The following is a 23,364-nucleotide window of genomic DNA, read 5'->3' on the forward strand; positions in this document are numbered from 1 at the left end:
AGAGACATTAGATGGCCAGAGGTCATCCTGAGAAGCTACATCTTAGGAGTTTAGAAGACATGATAATGTATAGGATGCTAGTAGTCATTTAGATCATCATATGTGCAGTAAAGCCGTGGTTCCCAAACTCTGACACATTTGCCTCCCGTTCCCCTGGTCTTGAAGGGTTCTTTTGCTCTTTGGCTGTTGTTTGGTGCTAGCACTGAATCCTAGGGTGTCAGATATTCTAAGCATGTGCTTTACCATTGAGCTAAATCCCCAGCCCCTAAGGGTAATTACCCTAAGGGTAATTTTCATTTTAAGTAGATAAAGCACTTGCCTCTCAATCTCTGCCTTATAGGTCAGATCTCATCATTGCTTGACTCACAATCAACATATGCATTAATTCTTACATTTTTATTTTATGAGTTCTCAAACTCAGTTTAGCAAGGGCAGTCTGAGCTTTAGGCAAAGTCAAAACATGACTGAGATATCAACAGGTGACATAATAGGCCACTTTTGTTAGACAAATCAATTCTTTTGGCAGTCTGCAAAGGTTGTGAACCACTGCTACTACAAATATGTAGCACTTTTGAATAACGACTCTACATCACCAGGATGAACAACACGACTAGGAGGAAAGGATTAAAGCGAGGACTGAGGAAGGAAGTTATTCATACTAAACTGGGGTTAAAATAGAAATAATACCTTCTGGTTGCTTCAAAAGAAGGCTCAGATTCATTTACACTGCAAGTACGGCAAAGAATGTTCATTAATTATGAAGTATAAAAAGAGAATGAACATGTGTACAGTATCAGGCAGGAGATAAAAGAAACATCAGACATATTAAGCAGCTACATTTCTCAAATGGTTTTCGATATTAATTTCAAAGACAAACCTGATAAATAATATTCTTCTTTTATGTCATCTTCAGCTAGGAAGTCATTACTTAATAAGCTTCCAAAAGATAGACAGTGCTCTTATCTTTCATACAAAACTTTGGTTCATACAGTGACCTGCCTTCTAGTTACAACTTTGCTCTAATTAGCTGTGAGGACTTGGATAACCTCTCCAGACTACAGTTTCCTAGTTCCATAAGGATTTTATATTCCCAACATCTCCTTAAATTTAAAATTTAAATGTAATATATTTAAATAATTACCTACCCCAAGACATGAGTAGAAGACATCATTTTTGGACTCTAAACATGGAAAGTGCAAAAAATACTGCTGACCCCCAAGGGCTTAAAACAAAGACAGATATACATGATAAATCAAACTACAATATCTGAATATAACCAGTTATTGATTGATAAGGTTTATGTAAAAAGTGGGCTTTGACTAATTACATTTAGCTACAGTTATGCCTATATTAAGAAAAAATACGTAAGACCAGTTTGTTTCATTGTTCTAACTTAGGAAGAGTTTAATCTCATCATTCTGAAAGAAAGACCCAGATTGAAGAAACACACAAAATTTAAGTCTATAGGAATTCAAAAGGTGAATCTCATTGGAGTTTGGAAATTTTCACGTTTTTTTGTGGGAAAAATGTACTTAATTACATTACCTCGTGATATTTGGTTTAGAATTACGGGATTATGTTCACTTTTGCACATTGCTGATAGAGGCAGGAAGAAACCATCTCAGACCAAAAAAATCCCTCTCTATAGTGATTATTCTTCCATTTAAGTTATTCATAAAAATGAAATGAAATGCTCAATTTTCCAAATGATACAAGGAATGATCAAAATATTTAGTGAATGTTTACATTTTCAAAAATTCGTACAGTAAAAGACCCGTTAGCATTAACCCCCTTGAAATCTTCTCCCTCCCTTGGAATACACTTATCCCATCACTTCCCACTTTCTGAAGCAGTTCTGCAGGTCCTCTTTCCTGAATGTCTTCAGGAGATGTGATTAAAAAAAAATATATGGTGAATTTGGCTGCTGCATGCCACTGAATGGAAGGGCAGGCTCATAAAAGCACTACAGTATGTCTCCATGCACTTTATCCACTGAATCTGGATGTGAATTCTGTCTCTTTTCCAAAGTCAAAATGGCCATGAAAGGTAAACGTGTTGAATGGATTCGGGGCATTGTGGCAGCTTGGACAGTGCAACTAAGGACATGAAAGAGGACTTCCGCGACTGCTTCTGAAAGTGGCAAGAATGAGGGGTAAGCATGAACCAAACAAGGGGGAGTATTTTGAGGGAGACTGATGGCGATGTGTCTTTTGTGTAAAAATGTAATAAAATTTTTAAAATGTAAACATTCATTGTATTTTTCCTTCACACCTCACATTTTCTACAGAATACATTCTAGAAAACAAGAAATTTACACTGCATTTTTAAATAGATGGCTTCAGTGTTTTTAATTACTCTGAAGAAGAGCAGTGTAAGAGAAGGCATTTTACAGACATGAATAGGTCAGTTTGCATATGTGCCATCCGAGTGCAAATGCTCATTAGACATATGAAAATGTCAGATCACACTAAAAACATGGATTCGGAAGTTATCAATGTGTCCAGCATTGTTTGTAAATTCCAACTATATTCAATATCAATAAAAAATATTTAGGATCACCTCCTAGTGCCTAAAATATTAAAGGTGGTGTGAAGATGCCATCTTTCTTCCACGCTGCTTCATTTTTATAGGAACACCACAAGGAAAGAAGTAGTAAAGTGGGTGGGGTAAAAGCTGATACTGGGGCAACCAAGTCACTTTTTGGTAAACCAGTTTCAACACTGGGGTCATGCCAGAGGGATCATTAAAAGTGACCCAGATGGAGAAAAAGGCAAGAGAAACATTTCAGCTGGAGAAAGTACATACTGGATGACCGTGGGGTATCCTATTCAGATGAGAAACCAATAGAAATTCAGCAGGGCTGGACTGTGTGCTGTAGCTAGAAGGTGAAGAAAAAAGTACATGAACTTTAAAAAGTGAGCACAGGAGGTTTGCAAAACGAGGAGGTTTGCAAACCATTGTACAGAAATTGAATTTTTCTCACAGAAAAGAAAATCATGGAAAAGTTTCAATCATGAGCAGCACTGGAGAGCTAGGTTCATTTGGAAACGTCACTCTGATCACAGACTGTAACAAATGAATTGGAGGGAACGAGATTGGAAGTGATACAAAATCATTGGAGGCTGTCACAGGAATGGAGATGAGAAGGCAGTTCTTTTCATTATGGCAATCATAGCTGGTCACAGCAGCGCACACACACCTGTAATCCCAACACTCAGGCAGGCTGAGGCAGAAGGGTCAGAAGTTTGAGCCCAGCCCACTAAATGACTTAACAAGACCCTATCTCAGAATAAAAAAATAAAAAGACCTGAAGTATAGGTCAGTGTAAAAGCTCTGAGTATAAGCCCCAGTGGTGAAGAAAAGAAAGAAAGGAAGAAGGGAAGGAAGAAAGGAAGAAGGAAGGAAGGAAGCAAGGAAGGAAAGAAGGAAGGAAGGAAGGGAGAGAGAGAAGAGAAATAGAGTGAAAGACAGAAAAATACAGAAAGAAAGAAAGAAAAAGAAAGAAAGAAAGAAAGGAAGGAAGGAAGGAAGGAAGGAAGGAAGGAAGGAAGGAAGGAAGGGAGGAAGGAAGGAAGAATGAAAGAAAGAGAAAGAAAGAAAGAAAGAAAGAAAGAAAAAAAGAAAGAAAGAAAGAAAAGAAAGGAAGGAAGGAAGAAAGGAAGGACAATGTTAAGTGAGTGAAGAGAAGTTGAATATTCAGATACTTAACACTGTATGACTGACTAGAGGGAAGGAGGAAAGAAAAAGGGTAAAGAACAAGGAGCACGGAGAAGAAGTGCCTCTAGTGGAGGAAGTGAGTGAGCCCAGCATCAGACTCCTTCAGTTTGAGGTGCCTAAGTACTATCCAAGTGATCATGGTCACAAAGCAGAACTTAAAACTCAGAAAAGAAATCGGAAAAGTTAATGAAGATTTTGGAGTGATTTTCTCCCATGATATATGCCTTAGATACCAAAACTTTGAGTTTCACCCTTTATTAGTCAAAGGTCAGTTAAACACTTCAACATTTCTGGTTTTTTTCATAAAATAACTAAAAGTCAAGAGCAGAAAATAAAAGTTAATGTCCTGGGCGAGCCTATGATTGTCCAGTGAATATGCACAGAGGCAGAAAACAAGAGGATAAAAACAAAAGTCTGAACAACATCACTGTTTAATAAAATAACCGGGAAGAGAAATCTATATAGAAAGAATCAAGAGGAGGGGACAGTTTTAAGAGGTAAACTAGATTATGACTTTTACCGCAAACTTAGTAAGGAGATGTTTTGAAGAAGAAAGGTATTGTAACAAAGCTTGATGGTCAAGAGATCAAGTAAAATAATCACTAAAACATTTCCAATGCACAAAACAACCAGAACGCATTTGATGGCTTTGATGGGAGTATGGGAATAGTTTCAGTCGAAGAGTGGAGATAGAGAACTGATTGCAGTTGGCCTTGGTGAGAAAAGAGTATGAGGCATTGAAAATAATGAGTGAAGACATTGTTTTATCCATGAAAAGAAAGGGACAGGGGTAGTTGGAGGAGGCTATGGTTTGAAATTAGAATAGGGGATGATGGATGATAGGTAGATAGAGGATAGATAGATGATTGATACATAGATACATAGATAGAGGATAGATAGATAGATAGACAGACAGATAGATACACAGATACATAGATATATAGATACATAGAAATATAGATAGATAGAAGAGTCCTGCTTACTCACAAACAGAAATGGAAAAAAGCCAAGAACTCAACTAGGTAGGAAGCAGATAACAAAAGGCAGTGGGCTTTAGTTTTAGAGTGTCATCATCTAAGAATGATTCACATTAGTGTTCTGAATCATGAGCAGCAGGATTAAAGGAAAGGATGCATTGAAGCTGTGGGCTAATAAAAGAAGACTATCAAAGAGACAACATCTGACTTGTCACTAGAAGAAAAAGTGAAGCTACCAGTATGGGTTGGGCTTTACAGATGGAGTAAGGGCTATTCCACTGGGATTTCTGCACTCCTGGAGCATAATATTAAAGGTGGGTGGAACAGCAGGGTAAAAGTTTAAAAAGTTAGACCAGATCATTAAAGGCTCTGATGCCATGTGAAAAATTCTTTGGAATATTTCTCACATACTTTTGCCAGTCAATAAAAAATCATAAGCAAGAAGGAAGCAGTTAGATTTTCATATCAGAAAAGTAAAGGTACCAACAGCACACAGAAATATTAGGAAGCTAGTAGAACAATTCACATAGGTGGAAATAAAGATACATATGGAAATGTAGGGGTAGGCCTAAGAAAATTGGGAGAGTGGAGATAGTGACTAGTTGGATTTCTCAGGAAAATGGACAGATTTTAGCGGGCAGGGGATACTAGAAAAATGAGTTTAGTTTGGATATGCTGAGTTTGTGGTAGGGTGTCAGAAGAAAGATATTGCCCAGAAATGTACATCAGGGTGTCATGAATACTTAAAGGGTAGCTGAATCAAGGACATAATTAAGACATTAGTGAAGAGTTCCCACAGTAGCCTGAGAAAAACAATAAGAAAGATTGAAAGGAAAACTAGACTATTCTTTTCATTCCATTTCCATGTCTATTGCAGCTCCTGGCTTTTCAATCTTTTAATTTTGGTTTATACCTAAGAGCAAGTGCAAGTTATCATTCATCTATTTACTTCCCCCAAGACAGCCTGTGTTGGCCCCAGACTCCGTTCAGTCAAGTCACCTATATGTTCTTATATGTACGTCTCTTTCCTAGTATTTATTTTTAAATTATTCAAAATCTCTTTCTGGAACACGGTAAGATTTCAGTTCTGAAAACCCCAACATGTAGGATTTGTATTTTCCTCCAAGAGTAAAAGTCAAAGTTGATATACAAACAATTTTTAATATTATGGTGGATACATTACAACATGAGAAAGAGTGATGTTTGCAAGATTAAGAACAGGGCTATATTTGGAAGAAAGGAAGCTAGACGTAGACACAAGCATGCTAAACTACACCGGATCCTGGAAAGCTGACCTCCATGTGTGCCTTCATCAAACAAAGCTAGATCAAAAGGAATACATTATCAATTCAACTGTCCTAAAATAATTAAGCCAACTGTTCAATGGTGGTAAAGATGGAACATCACATGGGGTGAGGTACAATGGCTGGTGGCATAGCCGAGAACAGGAAAAGAAAAAGAAGCCAAGACAAATGGCAGCTATTTTTCACATGATTACCACAGTTATTACTCATTCTGGACTCTTCTATTAGAACTATCCATCAGCTAAGGCATTCTGGATTTAGCACCGAAGATAGCAGTAGAAATCATCATATGTCACATCAAATAGGAAAGGCCAACTTCATTCGGGCACACTTGATTGTCTACAAACACAGAAGCACACCCAGACGCAAGACTGAGGTGCACACCGGCATTCTGACAGTTTGAGAGAATTGTAGAATTCCCCCTTTTGTTTCTCATCTCTCTGTTCATCCTACAGCAGGTCAGCCTGGGTCAGGGCAGCAGTTCCCAGGCAAACACTCAAGCGTCTACCCATGTGGATGTGTCCTGCATGAACAGCAGCGCTTTCTCTCCAGCCCAAAGTATTTTTCACTGTAATAGGAGAGAGTACTTCCTTGGACTTTGCTCATGCCACTCTGTGAAGGCACATCTGGAAATAAACTTACACACTAGAGGCAAAAGAAATGAAAGAATGACAGCAGGACACTTGATGCCTTATTATAACATTTAGTTTATTATTTGGCTTTGTTTTGTTTCGAGTTTTAAAAAAATCAAACAGTTCAGTCTGCTGGACTGAGACTTTTAACCTTTTCCTATTTCTAAATTAGCTTTGAGCTCATTAATATTTATATGTCCTTTCTTATTAGACTGGACATGCTGCTTTTTCCCCCTAGAATGAAGAGAAATCACAAATAACTCTGTTTTGGGGGCAGGGGTTGTTTTGTTTTGTTTTGTTTTGTTTTGTTTTTTGTTTTGAGACAGGGTCTTACTCCGTAGTTCAGGTTGGCCTTGAATTCTCTATGTAGCTCAGGCTGGCCTTGAACTCATGGCATGCCTCCTGCCCCAGTCTCCCAAGTGCTAAGATTATAGGCATGCACCACCACACTCAGAGTTAGATTTTTGTTGTGCAGTGGATGTTGTGAAAAAGTGATGTGATGTTGAGCTAATAATAGGGACTCCCTGAAATATTGGGTGGAGGGGGAGAAGAAGGAGGGAGGAGACCCAGGTGTGGGGCCTAGAGTACTGGCTTCACTGCTGGCAAGCAATGGAGCCAGGAACTGACATAGAGGATGAGACATGAGGAGATAGTGTTGAAGTGGAATCAAAAGGTATGTTTTGCATACGATGATTTTGAGATACTTATTGACATCCAAGAAGAGATACTAGTGTTGGAATGTAAATCTATGAGCCATAAACCTTCAGATAATATTTAAATCAATGGGATGAAATACACCACTTTTTACAAAGTGCCTGGCTCAATATATGATTTGTACGTGAAAAAGATTTTGTAGATACTCAGAATCATCTTAATTCCCTTCTCATACCTTCATCCTTTGGTACTAACTGAGTCAATTCACTCTGGTCCATTTCCATAGCTACCATGCTACTTCATATTACCTTACTCTCTCAGTTGGACTAGTGAAGTGATTTCTCCAATGACCTCCCCACTTCTCCTATTGTCTTTATAATTCACTGTTTACATAACAGTCAAAACCATGGTTTCAAACTGCATATAAAATCTTCCCAAAATGCAGATTACTCCTCTACTGCAACTTCTGAAGTGGCTGAATGTAGAATAAATCCACTGAATGTATAAATAAATCCACTGAATGTAGAATAAAATCTTCCCTCGTATTACACCCTCCTGCTCCCCACCTCTACAGGTAACTTTGGCTTGCACCTTTCTGTCGCTGCTCGTCAAGCATTCTGGTCCCTTTTCTGACCCCCTAACACACCAATTTCATTCCCACATGCAACCTCTCTACTCATAGTCTTGGCTTGTGACTTCGCACAATCATCTGTGCTTCAGATGTCAATTCCTCAAAGATTCTTTCTGAAATAATCTCTAAATTGTTCCTCATCCCATATCACTTGCTAGATCACTTTGTATTAAACGAGTGTCAGCATTTGTCACACCCTAATGTCATCTATTTTTTCACTTGTTATTTCTATGGTACACAGGCGGCACATTAGGTAGAAAGTTCATGAGATCAGAGACTAAGTCCTTCTTTTTTACAATCCTTCATATCTATATCAGTATCTAACACAAAGATGGCATTCTAATGTTTCATTCAAAGAAAGTTTATTGAATGAAAAAAAGATAAATGTTAAGAAACAAAATGTCTGTCCTCCACACTAACATACTGAACATAGAGGACAGTTCAAATGGTATTCAGTCCACTGATTTCTCCAGATGTAGTTAATCATTCCTGGATCAAATAAATGTTGAAGATCTACAAATTTAGGTCACATTATTTTAATTCAATGTATACCATATCCTTTATTCCTGCCCACAGGCTTTCTGAACACTCAAATAACGTTTATTAAATCATCTCATGTGGTGCATTCATGAGATGATTTTTAAAAAATTTTTAAAATTAATTTTTAATTACAAATTTTAAAATTTATTTTTATTAAGTGATACATGAAATTTACTTTTGAATACATTTTTGGAAATACTGAGGGCATCAAACATTTCATAACCTTTCATCAGCTTTTAAAAAACTAGTCTATGTGGAAGAGATTTCCTCTAAATTTCCTTCCTAAAAGAAATACCTTAAACTCTGTTGAGTAAATGAATTTTTTAATTTCATGTTTCCTTCTTTGCCACCTTTCACGAAGGCCAGAGGATGTGTGGTTCATGTTTTATAAATATGAAAATTGCAGGCATTTCTATAAACCTCTCAATTATTTCAACTTTGTTCTCCTGATTGATCTCTTTACCTTTTCATAGCTTTGTTATACTATACTATTTTAAATGACACTGTACACTCTTTATGTAGTGAGATAGGATATAAATAGCATACAAGCTGAAACAAGAAAATAAATGACTAGATTGTATAAAAGTATTCTCCACATCCTTCTGTCATTTATTTATTCATTAATAAAATGGGAACAATTGTTAGTGATGATTTGGGAGTCAGTTTGGTCTGAGTGGGGATAGGGCCTGAAGATTTAAATAATGCTGGAGAAGACCAAATTGAGAGCACTATCTAGAAGTATGAAAAAAGATCTCAAGCTTATTCTGTCACTATCTCACATTCTTTCCCTCAGCTTTCATGATGACGAAACAGGGTAAAAGCAAAACCCAAGTAACTTCATCATTATGGTACAAGCCACACCGTACCATTTATCTAGTAGAATGTTTCTTCACCAAGATGGAAGGTGGTAATGGCAGGGTGAATATCATCTGGTGCCTGACTTTAGTGTTCAACAACAAAGAGCTATGAAGCAATTCCTGAGCTCTCTGCTCAACATGCTCTTCATAATGGCATGGTACTATCGCTTAGACTTGTCCATTGGTGATAAACTGTACAGTCATTCACAGGTAAATGAATGAAACTTGAAAAGCTAACCTTAAGTGAAATAAGTCAGACACACAAGTTCAACTATCACATGGTTTCTCTTATATAAGAAACACAAAGAACAAAGTAGAAGAGAAATAAATAGAAAATAGAAGTTCAAATACTTCCCCAAACTACAAATTTCATTGTTTTAAAAATATTTCATTATATATGCTTATATATTCATATATATTTTCAACATATATGCTAATTGGTTTCATTTGTATTACTAGTTTATCTTAGCTCATTGACAAGAAAGATTTGTGTTTTCTATTTGTTTCTTTTTTGTAAGAATCTTTTATGCCTAGTACTTTGAGTAACTATTTTGAAGATAATGATGCATAGTGTAATAACTATTGTTATTCTCTTATGAAATTTTTAGTTTTTAATAAAATGATTTTTTTTTGAAAATTGTACCCTTAGCATTTCTCAGCCCCTTTTGTCAGGGACTCTCAAAACAAGTTTTCCAGGTAAAAATTCATTCAAGCATTTCTTTCTTTTAAATGTACTTTTAAATGAAATCTCTTCTATATAGGCTTACAAACAGTCTTTACTTCTTAAGAAATATCTGTGTAGGTAAAGAGCAGACTCATATCTAGGTAAAAAATATTAAAGTACATCTGTGGATTTAGAGCAAGATTACCCAACTTTGGCACAACTGACATTTGGGGCAAGATAATTCCTTGTTTGGTGGGAAAATGCTGTCTTATCTATTATAGGATGTTCAGCAGCATCTGTGGCCTCTATAACCATGGACAACAGCAGTCCACTTCATCAGTTTAACAACAAGTAAGTATTTACCAATGTCAACAGACCTTGCCAAATATCCGCTAAGGACAAAAGCACATCAGATTGAGAACTATCAGATAACAGTCTAATATCTTACATAAACTATTTTACATAACTATAGTTACTTTATTTATAAACTGCTCATAGGAAGTCTAATAGGTACACCAAATTAAATAGGATTTACTCTTTATTAATTAATTTTATGTCATTAATTTCCTAAATCACTTATTACCACAATGTGCTTGAAAACCACCATTCCAATATTTAAAAGCAATATCACACTAGATACGTTGTTTTCCACATCTTTAGAGTTGTACAACACACTAGTCTAGCCTAGTCATCTCTAGCTAGAAACTTCTAGTGTCTAGTTTATAGTAAGCATAAAAACAAATCAGTTATTTTCATCTTCTTATAAAGATTCTGGAGAAGATCAATTTCTATTTCTTCTACAGACTTTAAATCATTAAGGCTCTGTTTGTATTGACCTTTTATAAATAAGGCAAGTTTTCTATAACTTTTTCAATTACACATTGAATTATTAAGTTATTTCTTGAGCGTCATTCATTTACTTCTAAAAATTTGTGTTTACAATCTGACCTTACTTTTATCTTAGCAGCATACTAGCTTATACTATTATAAGCGTCTCTAATTGTTTTATGATTTTTTTATTTAAGGTTTCCACTAGTGTTTTAAAAATCTGTGCTTATTTCCTGAGGGGTCCTCAGACTCACAACATATGAATCTACTGCTCTAAGTCCTTTCCTTAGATTATCAGTGTATGACAGACAACAACAAAAAAAAAAAATTAAAAAGACATACTTGCTCCAGTGAACTTTTCCTTCCAGGGTCTGCATCTCACCAAGGATGGCAAGGAGAAGGGAGGATTTCCCACATCCTACCTGACCCACAATCATGGTTAGCTGACCTGGAGAAACAAGACAAAGGGTAACAAGAGGATGAGAAGGTATTTTCTTAGCAAAATAAAATTAAAACACATTTAGAAAAGGTAATGTTTCACAATCAATAGTCTGATTTGATTTCCAGCAATAAAGCAATCTAAATAGTTTCTTTCCTTGATACACATATCCTTTTGAAATAGGAAAGGAAAATTAAAATATGTAGGTCTTGGTTTATTCTTTTTAAAAGTAAGAACTAAAGAGAGTAATTAAACAATTTCATAAATCACATAGATTAATTTTAAATTTTTTATTCAATTCACTGAGGAGAAAGTTTGACTAAAATTGATAATTGAAATGAAAGTAATTTGAGCTAACTCAGCAAGACACCTTACCTAATTTCTCACTTTAACTTGTATATATAACAGAAAAATCTCACTATACAGTTTAGGCTGGGCTTGAACTCATTATGTAGCCCAGGCTGGGCTCAGTCTCCTGAGTGCTGGGATTACAGGCAAGCACCTCCATGCCCAGCATGGAGTTTATTCCTAAATAGTTTAATCTTGTAAATGTCATTATGAATGGTATTGTTCCCTTAATTTCACCTTTGGATACTTTGATGTTAGTATATAAATATTCAGAAATAAATGTATCCAAGGCAACAAAAGACTTATACATGAAAAACTCTGAAACACTGATGAAAGAAATTGAAGAAAACACAAATAAATATAAAGACATCTCATATTCATGGATTTGAAGAAATAATATTGTTAAAGTGTCCATATTTCCCAGAGAAATCTACAAATTCAGTGTAACCTTAATCTAAACTTCAATGACATATTTTAAAGATATTTAAAAGTTTTTAAAATTCAAATGGGACCAAAATAGATCCCAACTAGCCAAATCAATCTTTAGGATGAGCAAATCTGGAAGCATCATACTTCTCAACTCCAAAATGTATTACAAAGCTACAGTAATAAAAACACTACGGTACTGCCATAAGGCACGTACATACACACACACACACACACACACACACACACACACACACACACACCACCCAATGGAATAGAATAGAGAGCACAGAAATAAATCCAGATCTATACAGGTAACTAATAAGGTTGTCAGGATTACATAGAGAGGAGAAAATTTCTTCAATAAATGATGTTGGGCAAACTGAACATCTATATGCAAAGAAATGAATTTGAACTGCTATATTTTATTATACACAAAATAAACTCAAAATAGATTTAAAACTTCACTGTTAGACTTGAAACTATAAAAATCTTCAAAGAAAGCATAGTAGGAAAACCTCTTGACATCAATTGTAGTAATGATTTCTTGGATTTGATATAAAAAGTACAGGCAACAAAGCAAAAGAAGAGAAATACAATCCCATGAAAATAGAAACCTTCTGTATAGTAAAGAAAATAACCAGGAAACCAAGAAAATATTTGCAAACTATCTGATAAGAGACTAGGATAAAAAAATATATAAGAATCTCTTATGACCCAATAGCAAAGCAAATCACAAGTAACCCAATTAAAAATGCATGAAGTAGCCAAATAGATACTTCTCCCAAGACATAGAAATGGTCACCAGATATATAAAAAGGTGTTCAGCAAAACTAATGATCAGAAAAACGCTGATCAAAGCCACAATGACAGATCACCTCACACTTTTAGGATAGCTGTTATTAAAAAAATGCAAGACAGCAAGTGTTGGCAAGGATAGGGGTAAACTGAAACCCTTACACACAATAGTATATAGAAAATAGTATGTGGAATTGTATATATAGAATTGTGCAGTCACTGTGGAAAACAGTAGGAAAGTTCTTTTAAAAAATTAAAAATGGAACTACATGTTATCCAGAATCTTACCTCTGAATGTCCATAGAAAATAATTAAAATGACAAGTGTGAGAATACAGCTGCACTCTCATGTTCATTGTAGTGCTGTTCATAACATCCAAGATACAAAACAACTTTATCTGTTCATTGAGGGATGAAGAAAGCATGGAGTATGGAATAATATGGAATATTATTTGCCTTTAAAACAAAGCGAATCCTACCATTTTCAACAACATGGATGGAGCTAAAGGCCACTGAGCCATGTGAAATACACCAGTAATGGAAGAACGAGTACTGCGTGCTTCCGCTTACACAAGATACTGAGAACAGCCAAATTCATTAAGCAGAAACTAGAATAATGATTTCCAGTGCAGACAGAACAGAGAAATAGGGAATTGTTGCTCAATGACAGTGAAATTTCAGTTACATAAGATGAAAAGGTCCTAGTCATCTACTGTTCAACATAATACCTATCATTACTAATACAGTTTAGTACACTTCAAAATATTTTTACAGATCTCATGTTAAGTGTGCTTCTTAGGAAAAAAAACCAACAGAACACAAAGACAGTTTTGGAAGTTATTATATATTTAGCTCCTTGATTGCAATGAAAGTATCATGAGCATATGTGTATGCTCACACTATTCAAAAAGTAAATATTAAATACATACCATTTTGTAGATCCATTATATCTCAATAAAACTGAAAAATCAATATGTAAAAAGATCTATAGATGCAATTGTTGAATAGCCAAGCCTTAAATACCTTGAAAACTTCATTAACTCTCCTCAGAGGTAGAAAATAATTCTCTCATGTACTCTTCTTTTACCTTTTCCCTCAAACAAAATGAGAAATCAACTACTCCATTTTTACACAGCCCCAAATCAGCAAAAAAAGCATAACCTGTCCAAAAGTACAGACCCTGTCTTGAAGGGTAGGTCTTATCATTTTTAGTCATTCTTAGATTGATACATTTACTCATGAGCAACATGGTACAAATATATAATAACCAATGTGAACACCTTTAAAAAAGTCTTTCTCTTTTAGTTAAGCTCAGGCATCTTAGAAAACTGTGGCAGTTATAATTAACAATTATAAAAATACTTAACAAGTAACTCTTACCTGTGGGAATTCGGATGTCTATATTGGACAGTGTAGCTAAACCGCTGCCCCATGAAAAGTATCCGTTTGTGACCTAAAACATAAGATTAGAGAAATTAAACTATACGTGTGCTACTAGAGAATAATCCCAAATAAAATAAATTTTCTTTTTAAAAAGCTGAAACTTCTACTATAAGGTAGAACACAAAGTAATAGAATTCTAACTTTGAGTTAGAACTTCTAGTGGTAAAAGGAGAGTCTTTCTCTTAGTGGTATTATGAAGAATGCTAAAAATCATAGCAATTTGCTTTGAAAATCTGGGATTACTGGACTATTTACATGTGTACATTTTTAAAAAGTAACCATCTCAAATATTTTCCACTGATGTCTCTACACTGATTTCTTTTCACTAGTGGACAATGCCCAAAAATCCTAGTAATGCAAAATGAAGACCAGAAATAACCACAATTCTTGCAACAAATTGATTTTATTAACTGAGGAGGGTTCTGTAATGAATGAGTTTCCTGAACTGTGTAGGTCTAGCACAGTTTATTGAAGTTAAAGGAAAGAGTAAAGGAGAGTGGGACATAAAGATAGAAACAAGGGAGCTCTGCTTGGTGGTAAAATGTCAGCAGTCAGCAGCGATCACAAAATCCTACATTCCTCCCCAGAGAGCTATTTGTTTTAACGAGTTCTAAGTGAACTTAGTAGTTTTACGGTTACAAAAACAGAAAATGAAAGGATATATACCTGGGTCCAAGAACTAGGAGGATGAAGCAGATGATGTAGACCAGGGAAAGGACAGTGCCTGAAAAAGCCAGGGAAACTATATAACCTCCCAAGTCAGTATTTTATTTCAAAGCTACAGAGGATGAGATGTTTAAGAACATCATTATTTAGGAACTTCACAAAATGGACTGGTGTCATCTAAATTGTCACTAAACATTGCCCTAGCAAGCTCTGAACGAGCTAATTTAAAACAGTGAAAACCTCTGCTTGAAAAGGCTACATTAGGTTTTTCCCTGTAGGTTTTCTCCAGCTTGTGAAACGTAAGGCATAGCATCTAATATCCACCACCCAGTTATGCACGAACTTAGTCAAGGAGGGAGGGTGAAGCGATAAGGCACAATTGTTGATCACTTTAGAACTACTGACTAAGCCCCTGCACCGGTGAAACACTGTGTTTGGACTGGTGTAGGTTACCAAGAAGGTATTATGCACCATCTGTAATGCCATGGAGCTTGCAATCGGTCAAATAAATAAACAACATTTAAAAAATGTGCTGCATAGTTTCGTGACAGGCTGCAGGTAGGATGCTAGTCCCCTAAGATTACATTGTCTAAGCCAGGTGTTGATGCTGTGTGTGTGTAATCCCAGAATTCTAGAAGGCTGAAGCAGGAGTATTACAAGTTCAAGCTCAACCTGGGCAAACATAGCAACTTAACAGCAATCTGTCTCAAAATTAAAAATAAAAAAAGCACTGGAGATGTAGCTCAGGCCAAAAGTTTGCCTGTCTCAGAACTTATCCTGTCATTAAGCAGCACATGACTGCTAAGTAAAAGACAGCATGAGCCAAGTACCAACAGCAGTTCAGGAAAAAAAAAAGTCTGAGATGAGTCAAAACCTTTTTGGAAGAAGAAGCCCTTTAGCTAGTTTTGGAAAACATATTGACTGTCAACAAGTGCATTTCTGGGTAAAGAACTACAGTGAAAATAGGTCCAAGATCAGAAATCTATGAAATGTGTTGTGGTAAATAAGAAACAGAGGTGGCTGAGGCAGAAGCTGAAAATCTGATGACTAAATGACAATGACACTCAGAAAAAGTATACAACCTCAGAGGGGAAGGATCTCATCTTCTCTCCAAAGAGGTGAGGGGACTAAGAGAAGAGCAAACTAGTGTTTGGAAGAGAGCCCACAGGAAGCCGAGTGAGGCCCAACGTGACCCTGCTAATATCTTTGATGAACTGCAAGCTAAAGGCAGCTGCAGAAAGAGGCAGCGAAGAAAGAGATATCAGGAGGTGGGAGGACTGCAGTAACAGCTGAGCAGCTACTGTGGGCTTGGAGGGTCACACTGATAAGAGGCATGTGAAAGGACTGCTAAGAATTCCGAAGGGTCACTAGAGTCCAAGACAGTCGACCTGTGGCTGCGATTTGTGTCATTTTTTCCATATTACTCAGCGTCCTGGGTAGAGGTGTGTGGAAGGCATGAAGTTCGTTTGCTACAGAAAGGTACTAAAGAACTAGGAAAGAGAAAAAAGGGAGCTGAAGCTATTGGAGGGATCCGTGAGATTATAAAACAATAGCCAGGAAGGTGAGTGCCCAAGAAAGCTTGAGGATTGTGATTCTGTCAGTGGCTGGGTGGGATAATAGCATACAGTCTGAGAGGGGCACAGTTCCAAGTGGTGACCAAGAGTGAACATCCCAGAGGTTGTGCAAATGTAGTGAGAACAGAACAAGTAGTTCTGAGCTGGAATGTAAGATAGACTGTGAACTTGGCGATTTAAGTCCCTCAGTGTGTGTCACACGCACAGGCAGAAGGATGTGAACTCGTAGCTTCTTGGGTCCTCTGATCATGGCTATGAGGGGCAGAAATGCCACAGCTTCACCAGAGTTTGAGAGACAAAGATACGATCTGAAAGCAGCAGGAAAGGACTAGAAGGACACAGTGTCAAAGCACGATCTGGTGTTAGACAGAAATGAAAGAGGGAAAAATCTTCTCTCAAAACAGGGGAGAAACACTAACATAAATATCTCCTGCTACAATTTACACTTCCACTCCCTCCTGCCTTATACAAAATACAATCATTTTTCCACCAGAAGAGCTACAATCTTGGCTTCCAAAACTACTTTTTCGATGGTGGACAATCAGCTAATTTATAAATAAGTCTTTGTACAGGTTCACATAACAATAGGCACCATGATCACCACCAAAGTGAATGGTGAGAGAGGGAAGACAGAGGCAAGTTTAGAGCTCAGTCCCAGCTCTTAGAAGGCAGGGCATGACAGAAGACGGGAGTGGGACCAAAAGGGAATTTAGATGTGTTATGTGCTAGTACCAACTCCCCACAATGAATGCAATCATTATCTACTATAAACATGTACTAATAAAAGTGCTAAAAACCCTCATCCCCAGACTGTTCTGTCCATCCACGGTGATGCATATTACACAACTCAGTGGTGCAATCAGAAGGAATGAACCAGCATAAAAACGTTTAATAAAATCAAAAGCTTACAAGGACATGAGCCTATTTAAAGACTATGTTAAGCATGGAACAGCTGGTGCCATAGTGGCTGGGTGGGCAGGAGGGGCAGGGTGGCACCGATACAAGTGGGGTTGGGGATACAGAGGTATACAGGGGATACAGGGGGGGCAGAGGTATACACTGACTCCATCGCTTTGGAAAATAATTTTCCGTTATCCAGGAAAGCTGGGGATGCCTGTACCCTACAACTCGGTAACTATTCACAATGGCTATAAATTGAAAAACACCACAAAGCCACAAAGAGTAGAATAGATGGATAAATTCTGGTGTATTTGTGAAATGGGAAGCTACACAGAGATGAGATTCAATGAATTACAGGCTCACACAGCAGCACAGATGAATTATATGTGTAGTAGCTGGCCGCCCAAAAGCAAAATATGCAGTGCACACCTATTCAAACTTTACAAAACAACTAAAAATATTATTTTGTGGGAAGGAAACACTCATAACAAGGATAATCAAGAAAATATAAAAGTCAAGGTGGCAATAACATGTCCAGAGAGAGGCATGAGAAACTGTATGTTCAGGGCATTTCTGAGGAAGCTGGTAAGATAGTTTTAGTTTTTTTTGTAAAGTTTCCGTAGGTATACTTTTCACCAGCATGGTGTATTTTAATATAAAGCATGTTTTAAAAAGTTAAGTAAGTTATTACTACGTTGAGGGCTTTCAGCATAAATTAAAAATGCAGGCCTGCGGGGAAACCCAAAATTGTGGTGGCTATTCAGAAGTACAGTAATTTCCGGGGCATGCATAAACAGGTTTTTATTTTCAGATTTCTTTTTGTTTTTTTTGTGTGTAAATGGGTCAATTTTGGAAAAATTAAACACCACACCAGCCTCTTTTTTTTACCTTCAAAACAAAACAGACAGGGAGAAAATATGTTTTTAGATTCATATTTAGATTTTTAGATTCATAAACTGAAATTTATCAATAATTTTTTTGAAAAGAGCCTTTTTTTCTAGTCCCTACTACTTAGTTGTTATCTGGGTGTGTTTTGGGGACAACAGTATAGTGGCTTCTTTCAAGAATCTCATTCCTTGATGAAGATAAAAATACGTAATATAACAACCACTGCTAATCCCTATCATTCTGTTCTAAAACCCTGTATCATCCTTACTGTTTTTGCTTTGTTTTGTTTCTGTCTATGTTGTTGGCATTTTGCTATTGTTCTTTTCTTGAATTCTCTTTTTAAAAAAGCATCTCATTCCTTATCTTTCCATAGCTCTGTAGCCTACACCCTGCCCGAACACTATAACTGCCTAGGGAACAGACACAACTCATTTTTAAAATGGTGCCCAGGTCTCATACCTACATTTTAAAAGCTTACTGGGCAGCTCTAACATGCAGCTGAGGTTGAGAATCCACAAACTCTCTGTAAAATTTGCATGTGAGATATTTTATCCTCAAAATAATCATCTTTAAATGGCATGGTGGGTACACCAGGGCTCAGAGAGATACAGCAATTTGCCCAAAGCCTTACCTCAGTGTAATGGCACTAGCTCTTTCCATTAACACATTAGCTACAACTGCAACACACCTTGTGTAGGATAAGTATTGTGTCAAGCATCAAGGAAAGACAGAAGAATTAAACCAAGCTCTTGGCTCGGTTACATACTCACCGAGCCTCCCTCGCTTCAGCCTGGGTACTGCAGGGAGCCTGGGTAATCTGGAGTGTCCAGTGAGGGTAAGGAGGGGTCTAAAGGGATAGATTTGTAGGACCATGGTGTCTCCTATGTCCAGAGGCCCTTGATTAGTGAAGGGTTGTTCCACTGCCTGCACATCATTGATCCCTCCCTGTAACGTGTCCCAACCATCAGTCCCCAGCCTGTGTTCCGTGGTTGCTTGTTTACCCAAGTTTTCCCTAAGCACGAAAGCCTGGGGAGACCACAAAAGGTCGCGTGTGAAATAGGATCAAAGGCAGTGTGGAGTACTGGGAAACTGCATGCATGTAACATTAACCTCAGCCTTTCCTGTTGGTAAGTAATTACTACCTACCTTACCTCCTTAAAAATTGCATCTATAATATGGGTGTTCTCTATAAATCAATTTATGTAAGAGTAATAAGAAGAGACAGCTTGGATACCGGCTTCTAACAGAGATTGAAAGGAAAGGCTTCCTCTCGGATTAGAATAATGTACTGGTAGCAGAAAGGTGACGAACGACTGAGAATGATGAGCTCAACAGAATATTTCTTAAATACTAGCAAGATTATGACCGCTGTAAAGAGACTATAAAGACACAATTTAGGAAACTTGCAGAGTGTGATGGTTAATCTTGATTGTCAACTTAGTTGGTTTAATATATGCCTAAGGAATTAGTCAAGCATAGTTTTGGGGGTGTCAAAGTGAGTCATGGGGCATGACCTTGGGTACTACATGTGGTTCCTAGTCCCTTCCTTTATGACACACTTCCCCTGTGCTTGACTTCCAGAGCCTTGAAGTGAGCAGCTTTGCTCTACCACACCCTTCTGTCATTGTGTTTTGCTTTGGAGAGAGTGCGCCATGGACAGAACCCCCTGTAACCATGAATTAAACCTCTCCTCCTTTAACTTGTGGGCATTAGATACTTCTTCCTAGCAGCAAGATAGCTGACCAATACAAAGAGTAATGTGTTTCCACTCACATAAGAAGCTAGGAAATAAAATAACCTTTATTGCAATATCTTCTGTCTCCGTGGGACGAAGACGTCGTGTAGATTGCTCATAGCTGTCCAGGTGGTATCTTCCAGGCTGTTTCCTGTTTATAGTTTTTGGCTGCAGCATTCCAAATGGAAAACAACACAAGTTGAAGATTTTTGAAGGAAAAAAACTTGAGATTTTACTAAACATTAACTCACACTGCTACTTTACTTTAATTCCAAAGTGAATGTCATATTTCAATATTTTCAGTGGTTTTTCCCAAAATGCAAACAATGAAAAAATCCTGAGCTCTAATTTTGAGTCTAATTTACCAGCCTCTTGTGGAAAAATGAAAACATGAATATTTAATACTTGCAAATGATGGAGGTCCAGGCCCTGCATTCCAAACTAGGGATTACATATTTTTCTCCAGTTATATGGATAAATAGGTCTAGGGAATGTAAAATGCTGTGTCCTATCAAAAGGTAATCAGATTAACTCAGGTTAAATTAAGGCCATTTGTCAGGTCCATCAGGTTTATATACATTTCAGCAGTACATCACTGATCATCCTCAGAACATCCAGTAGTATGTTATTGATCATGACAATTTTGAATCTGACATACTCATATAAATCAGATTGAGCTATGGAGCCCTCAAGGATCTCTGGGGATTGGCAAAAAGAAAGGGCTTGGATTTCTGTACAAAGATGTATAGTGTTTCATAAGGAGATCCATAAATGTTATAGGGTGATCTAGACAATCTCAGATATTGAAATGCTATTCTCAATTAACAGACTAAAACATCTATTAGAGGGATGAAGCCAGCTGTGATGAAACAGTCTTCATATATTTCAGTAAAATTAGGTCATAAGTAGAAAATTCTCATTCTCTAATCTTGAGTTTAATTTCCTACATATAGAAAAGAAAAACTTCTACAGATAAAATACAAAATTTAGCTCTGTAAATTTCCAATTTGGAAGAATTGGTAAGTTCAAAATTTGTTCCAGGAACCTAGCAAGTAAATATTTCAACGTAAATCATTATCTGCCTTATTTAAAGATCTTATAGAGGTTACTAAGGCTAAATTGTAATACTTTGATTCTGTTAAGTTACCTAGAAAAACAAAGGACTCTAGAATTGTGAAACTTTGAAAAAAAAATTTCTGGCTAAGAATTGCAAGTTTAGCTTTTTGAAAAACCCAGAGTTCTACTATGGGAATTAGGAATGTCTTCAAATAATCACTAATTTAATCCAAACAAGATATTGTTTTTCCAATTTCCATCAATTGTTGTCCTGGCAGAACATCAAACTATCAAATAGTATAATGCTAGGCTTCATGCAAATAAATAGCACAGATTAAAAAGCCACTAAGAAAATCAAAAGCACTATCAGTGGTTATGTTACACAGAAACTACTAAAAACACTTTTACTGAAAAAAGAGGAGAATGTGTGTGTGTGTGTGTGTTCTAAATTTTATTTTAGTTTTGCTTTTTATTCCCATAGGCCTGACAGCCCCAGAAGTGTCCTGCATGAAATGTTACAGAAAGCTACTATTATTTAGGATGAGTATGTTTAAGGATATTCTTTGCCATATTTTCCACCCCAAACAAGCCTACACCTATAAAAATCCCCTGTCTGCTTAGAGCCTTTAATTCTATAACAGTATCGCCCCCAGAGGTCTGAGCAGAATGACTTCATGCTCATCACAAAATTGAGGAGAGGGTGGGAGGAGGAGATGTGTTGACAGAGATTTGAGTTGGAGTTCCACAGATGTAATTTGAAGAGGTTTTGGCTCTTGAATGTCACTAATTCTCCATGGACATTCTACAGCCAAAACCACTTAACTCTAAGCTTTTATAGAATACATAGCATCTTAAGCGCTCTCAAGAAGGAGTTTCCATTAGCGTTAGTTTCAAACACACAGCTTTTTTCACTCCATTTCTAAAAAGCTTGCCGTTTGTGGTTTGGCCCATCAGCAGTGATGAATGACCCCGAAAGACATCAGAAGTCCAGTCTGGTTTCAATAACCCTGAAGATATTGGATGCATCTGAAGGGGATTCTTTTTCCTTTCAGAAAGCTTTTCTCGGTTCAATATTTCCTCCATCCCTCACCTCAGGCAAAAAGTTGTTCAGATTTCTTTCATTCCATGAACTCGACCTCTGCATCTTTTTGCTTGAGATCATCTCTCTCTGCTCACCCTCACACCTCTGAAAGACGATCTAATGAGCTCTTTGGTAGACTGAGAGCACCCAAAGTGTGACGAGGGCAGTTCTAGTCAACGATTTCACATCCCCACTGCCTAAAAGGGTGGGTGCCTTTTAAAGTATTCGTTTCTGTATAAGGTCTGTGCCCACGCAATGCAAGCAAGCATTCTGAGACACGATTAACCGCAGTGTCGACAAACACGAATGGTAACTCCTCAGACAAAGCACAGCTGTTCAATAAAGCAATCTAAAAGAAAGTTTAAAAAGAAACTCCAGAAAAGCAAAAGAAAACAGTAAGTCTAAATATAGCCAAGTGTTCCTCTTAACTATTTTTAGAAATTTTAAGCATAATGTGAAGAAAAATTGAACATATATACATATATATATATATATAGACTTGTCACAGCTGTCCAAGTTCCACTCAACTCCAGTGAGAAGACAGCATGTATATTTTTGTTGGGTCACACACAGGGTAAATACGCTCATATTTTTCCAATACTTACATGAATAACTAATAACAACTTCTTGGATTCACATTGGATTAGCATATTTCTACTTTATTGCTATGAAATATGTATTACTTTTTAAAAATTCCTTCAGATATACCCTTTCAAAGAGTGGTGCATTTTGTCCCACTGATTTAAAGATGACCTAAAGGTTTGTGACTCATAGATTTACATTCCAATGCTAGTATCTGTTCTTGGATGTCAATAAGTATCTCAAAATCATCGTATGCAAAATACACCTTTCGATTCCACTTCAACACCATCTCCTCATGTCTCATCCCCCACTTCAGTTCCTGGCTCCTTTGCCTGCCAGCAGTGAAGCCGGGACTCTAGGCCCCACGCCTGGGTCTCCCCCCTCCTTCTTCTCCCCCTCCACCCAATATTTCAGTGCGTCTTTATTAGCTCAACATCACACGCTGAATCTGATCACTTCTTCAGTAACTCTAGCCAGGCCTGATGGTGCATGTCTGTAATCCCAGCACTCGGGAGGCTGAGGCAGGAGGATAGCTGTGAGTTTGAGGCCAGCTTGAGCTACAAAGTGAGTTCAAGGCTAGCCTGAACTGCATAGCAAGACCCTGCCTCAAAAAGACAAAAAAAAA

General features: G+C 37.0%; 1 protein-coding gene across 11 annotated transcripts in view; it reads right to left on the reverse strand.

The window, feature by feature from the left end:
- The window catches only part of Abcc9 (ATP-binding cassette, sub-family C (CFTR/MRP), member 9), a 124,255-nt gene that overhangs the window by 60,413 nt on the left and 40,478 nt on the right, over positions 1–23,364 (reverse strand). For 9 of the 11 annotated variants that reach the window (XM_013511597.1, XM_013511601.1, XM_013511594.1 and 6 more), the window contains 4 exons: positions 20,084–20,188; positions 14,195–14,267; positions 11,147–11,252; positions 688–726 (listed from right to left, as the gene is read on the reverse strand). In XM_013511597.1, coding sequence (XP_013367051.1) covers positions 688–726; positions 11,147–11,252; positions 14,195–14,267; positions 20,084–20,188 — 323 coding nt within the window. The remainder of the gene's footprint in view (positions 1–687; positions 727–11,146; positions 11,253–14,194; positions 14,268–20,083; positions 20,189–23,364) is intronic. The other 2 variants (XM_013511602.1, XM_013511603.1) reach the window with 1 other exon arrangement.

The sequence above is a fragment of the Chinchilla lanigera genome, unplaced genomic scaffold, assembly GCF_000276665.1.
Source record: "Chinchilla lanigera isolate Chin_1 unplaced genomic scaffold, ChiLan1.0 scaffold00012, whole genome shotgun sequence".
In the NCBI taxonomy this organism is placed as follows: domain Eukaryota; kingdom Metazoa; phylum Chordata; class Mammalia; order Rodentia; family Chinchillidae; genus Chinchilla; species Chinchilla lanigera.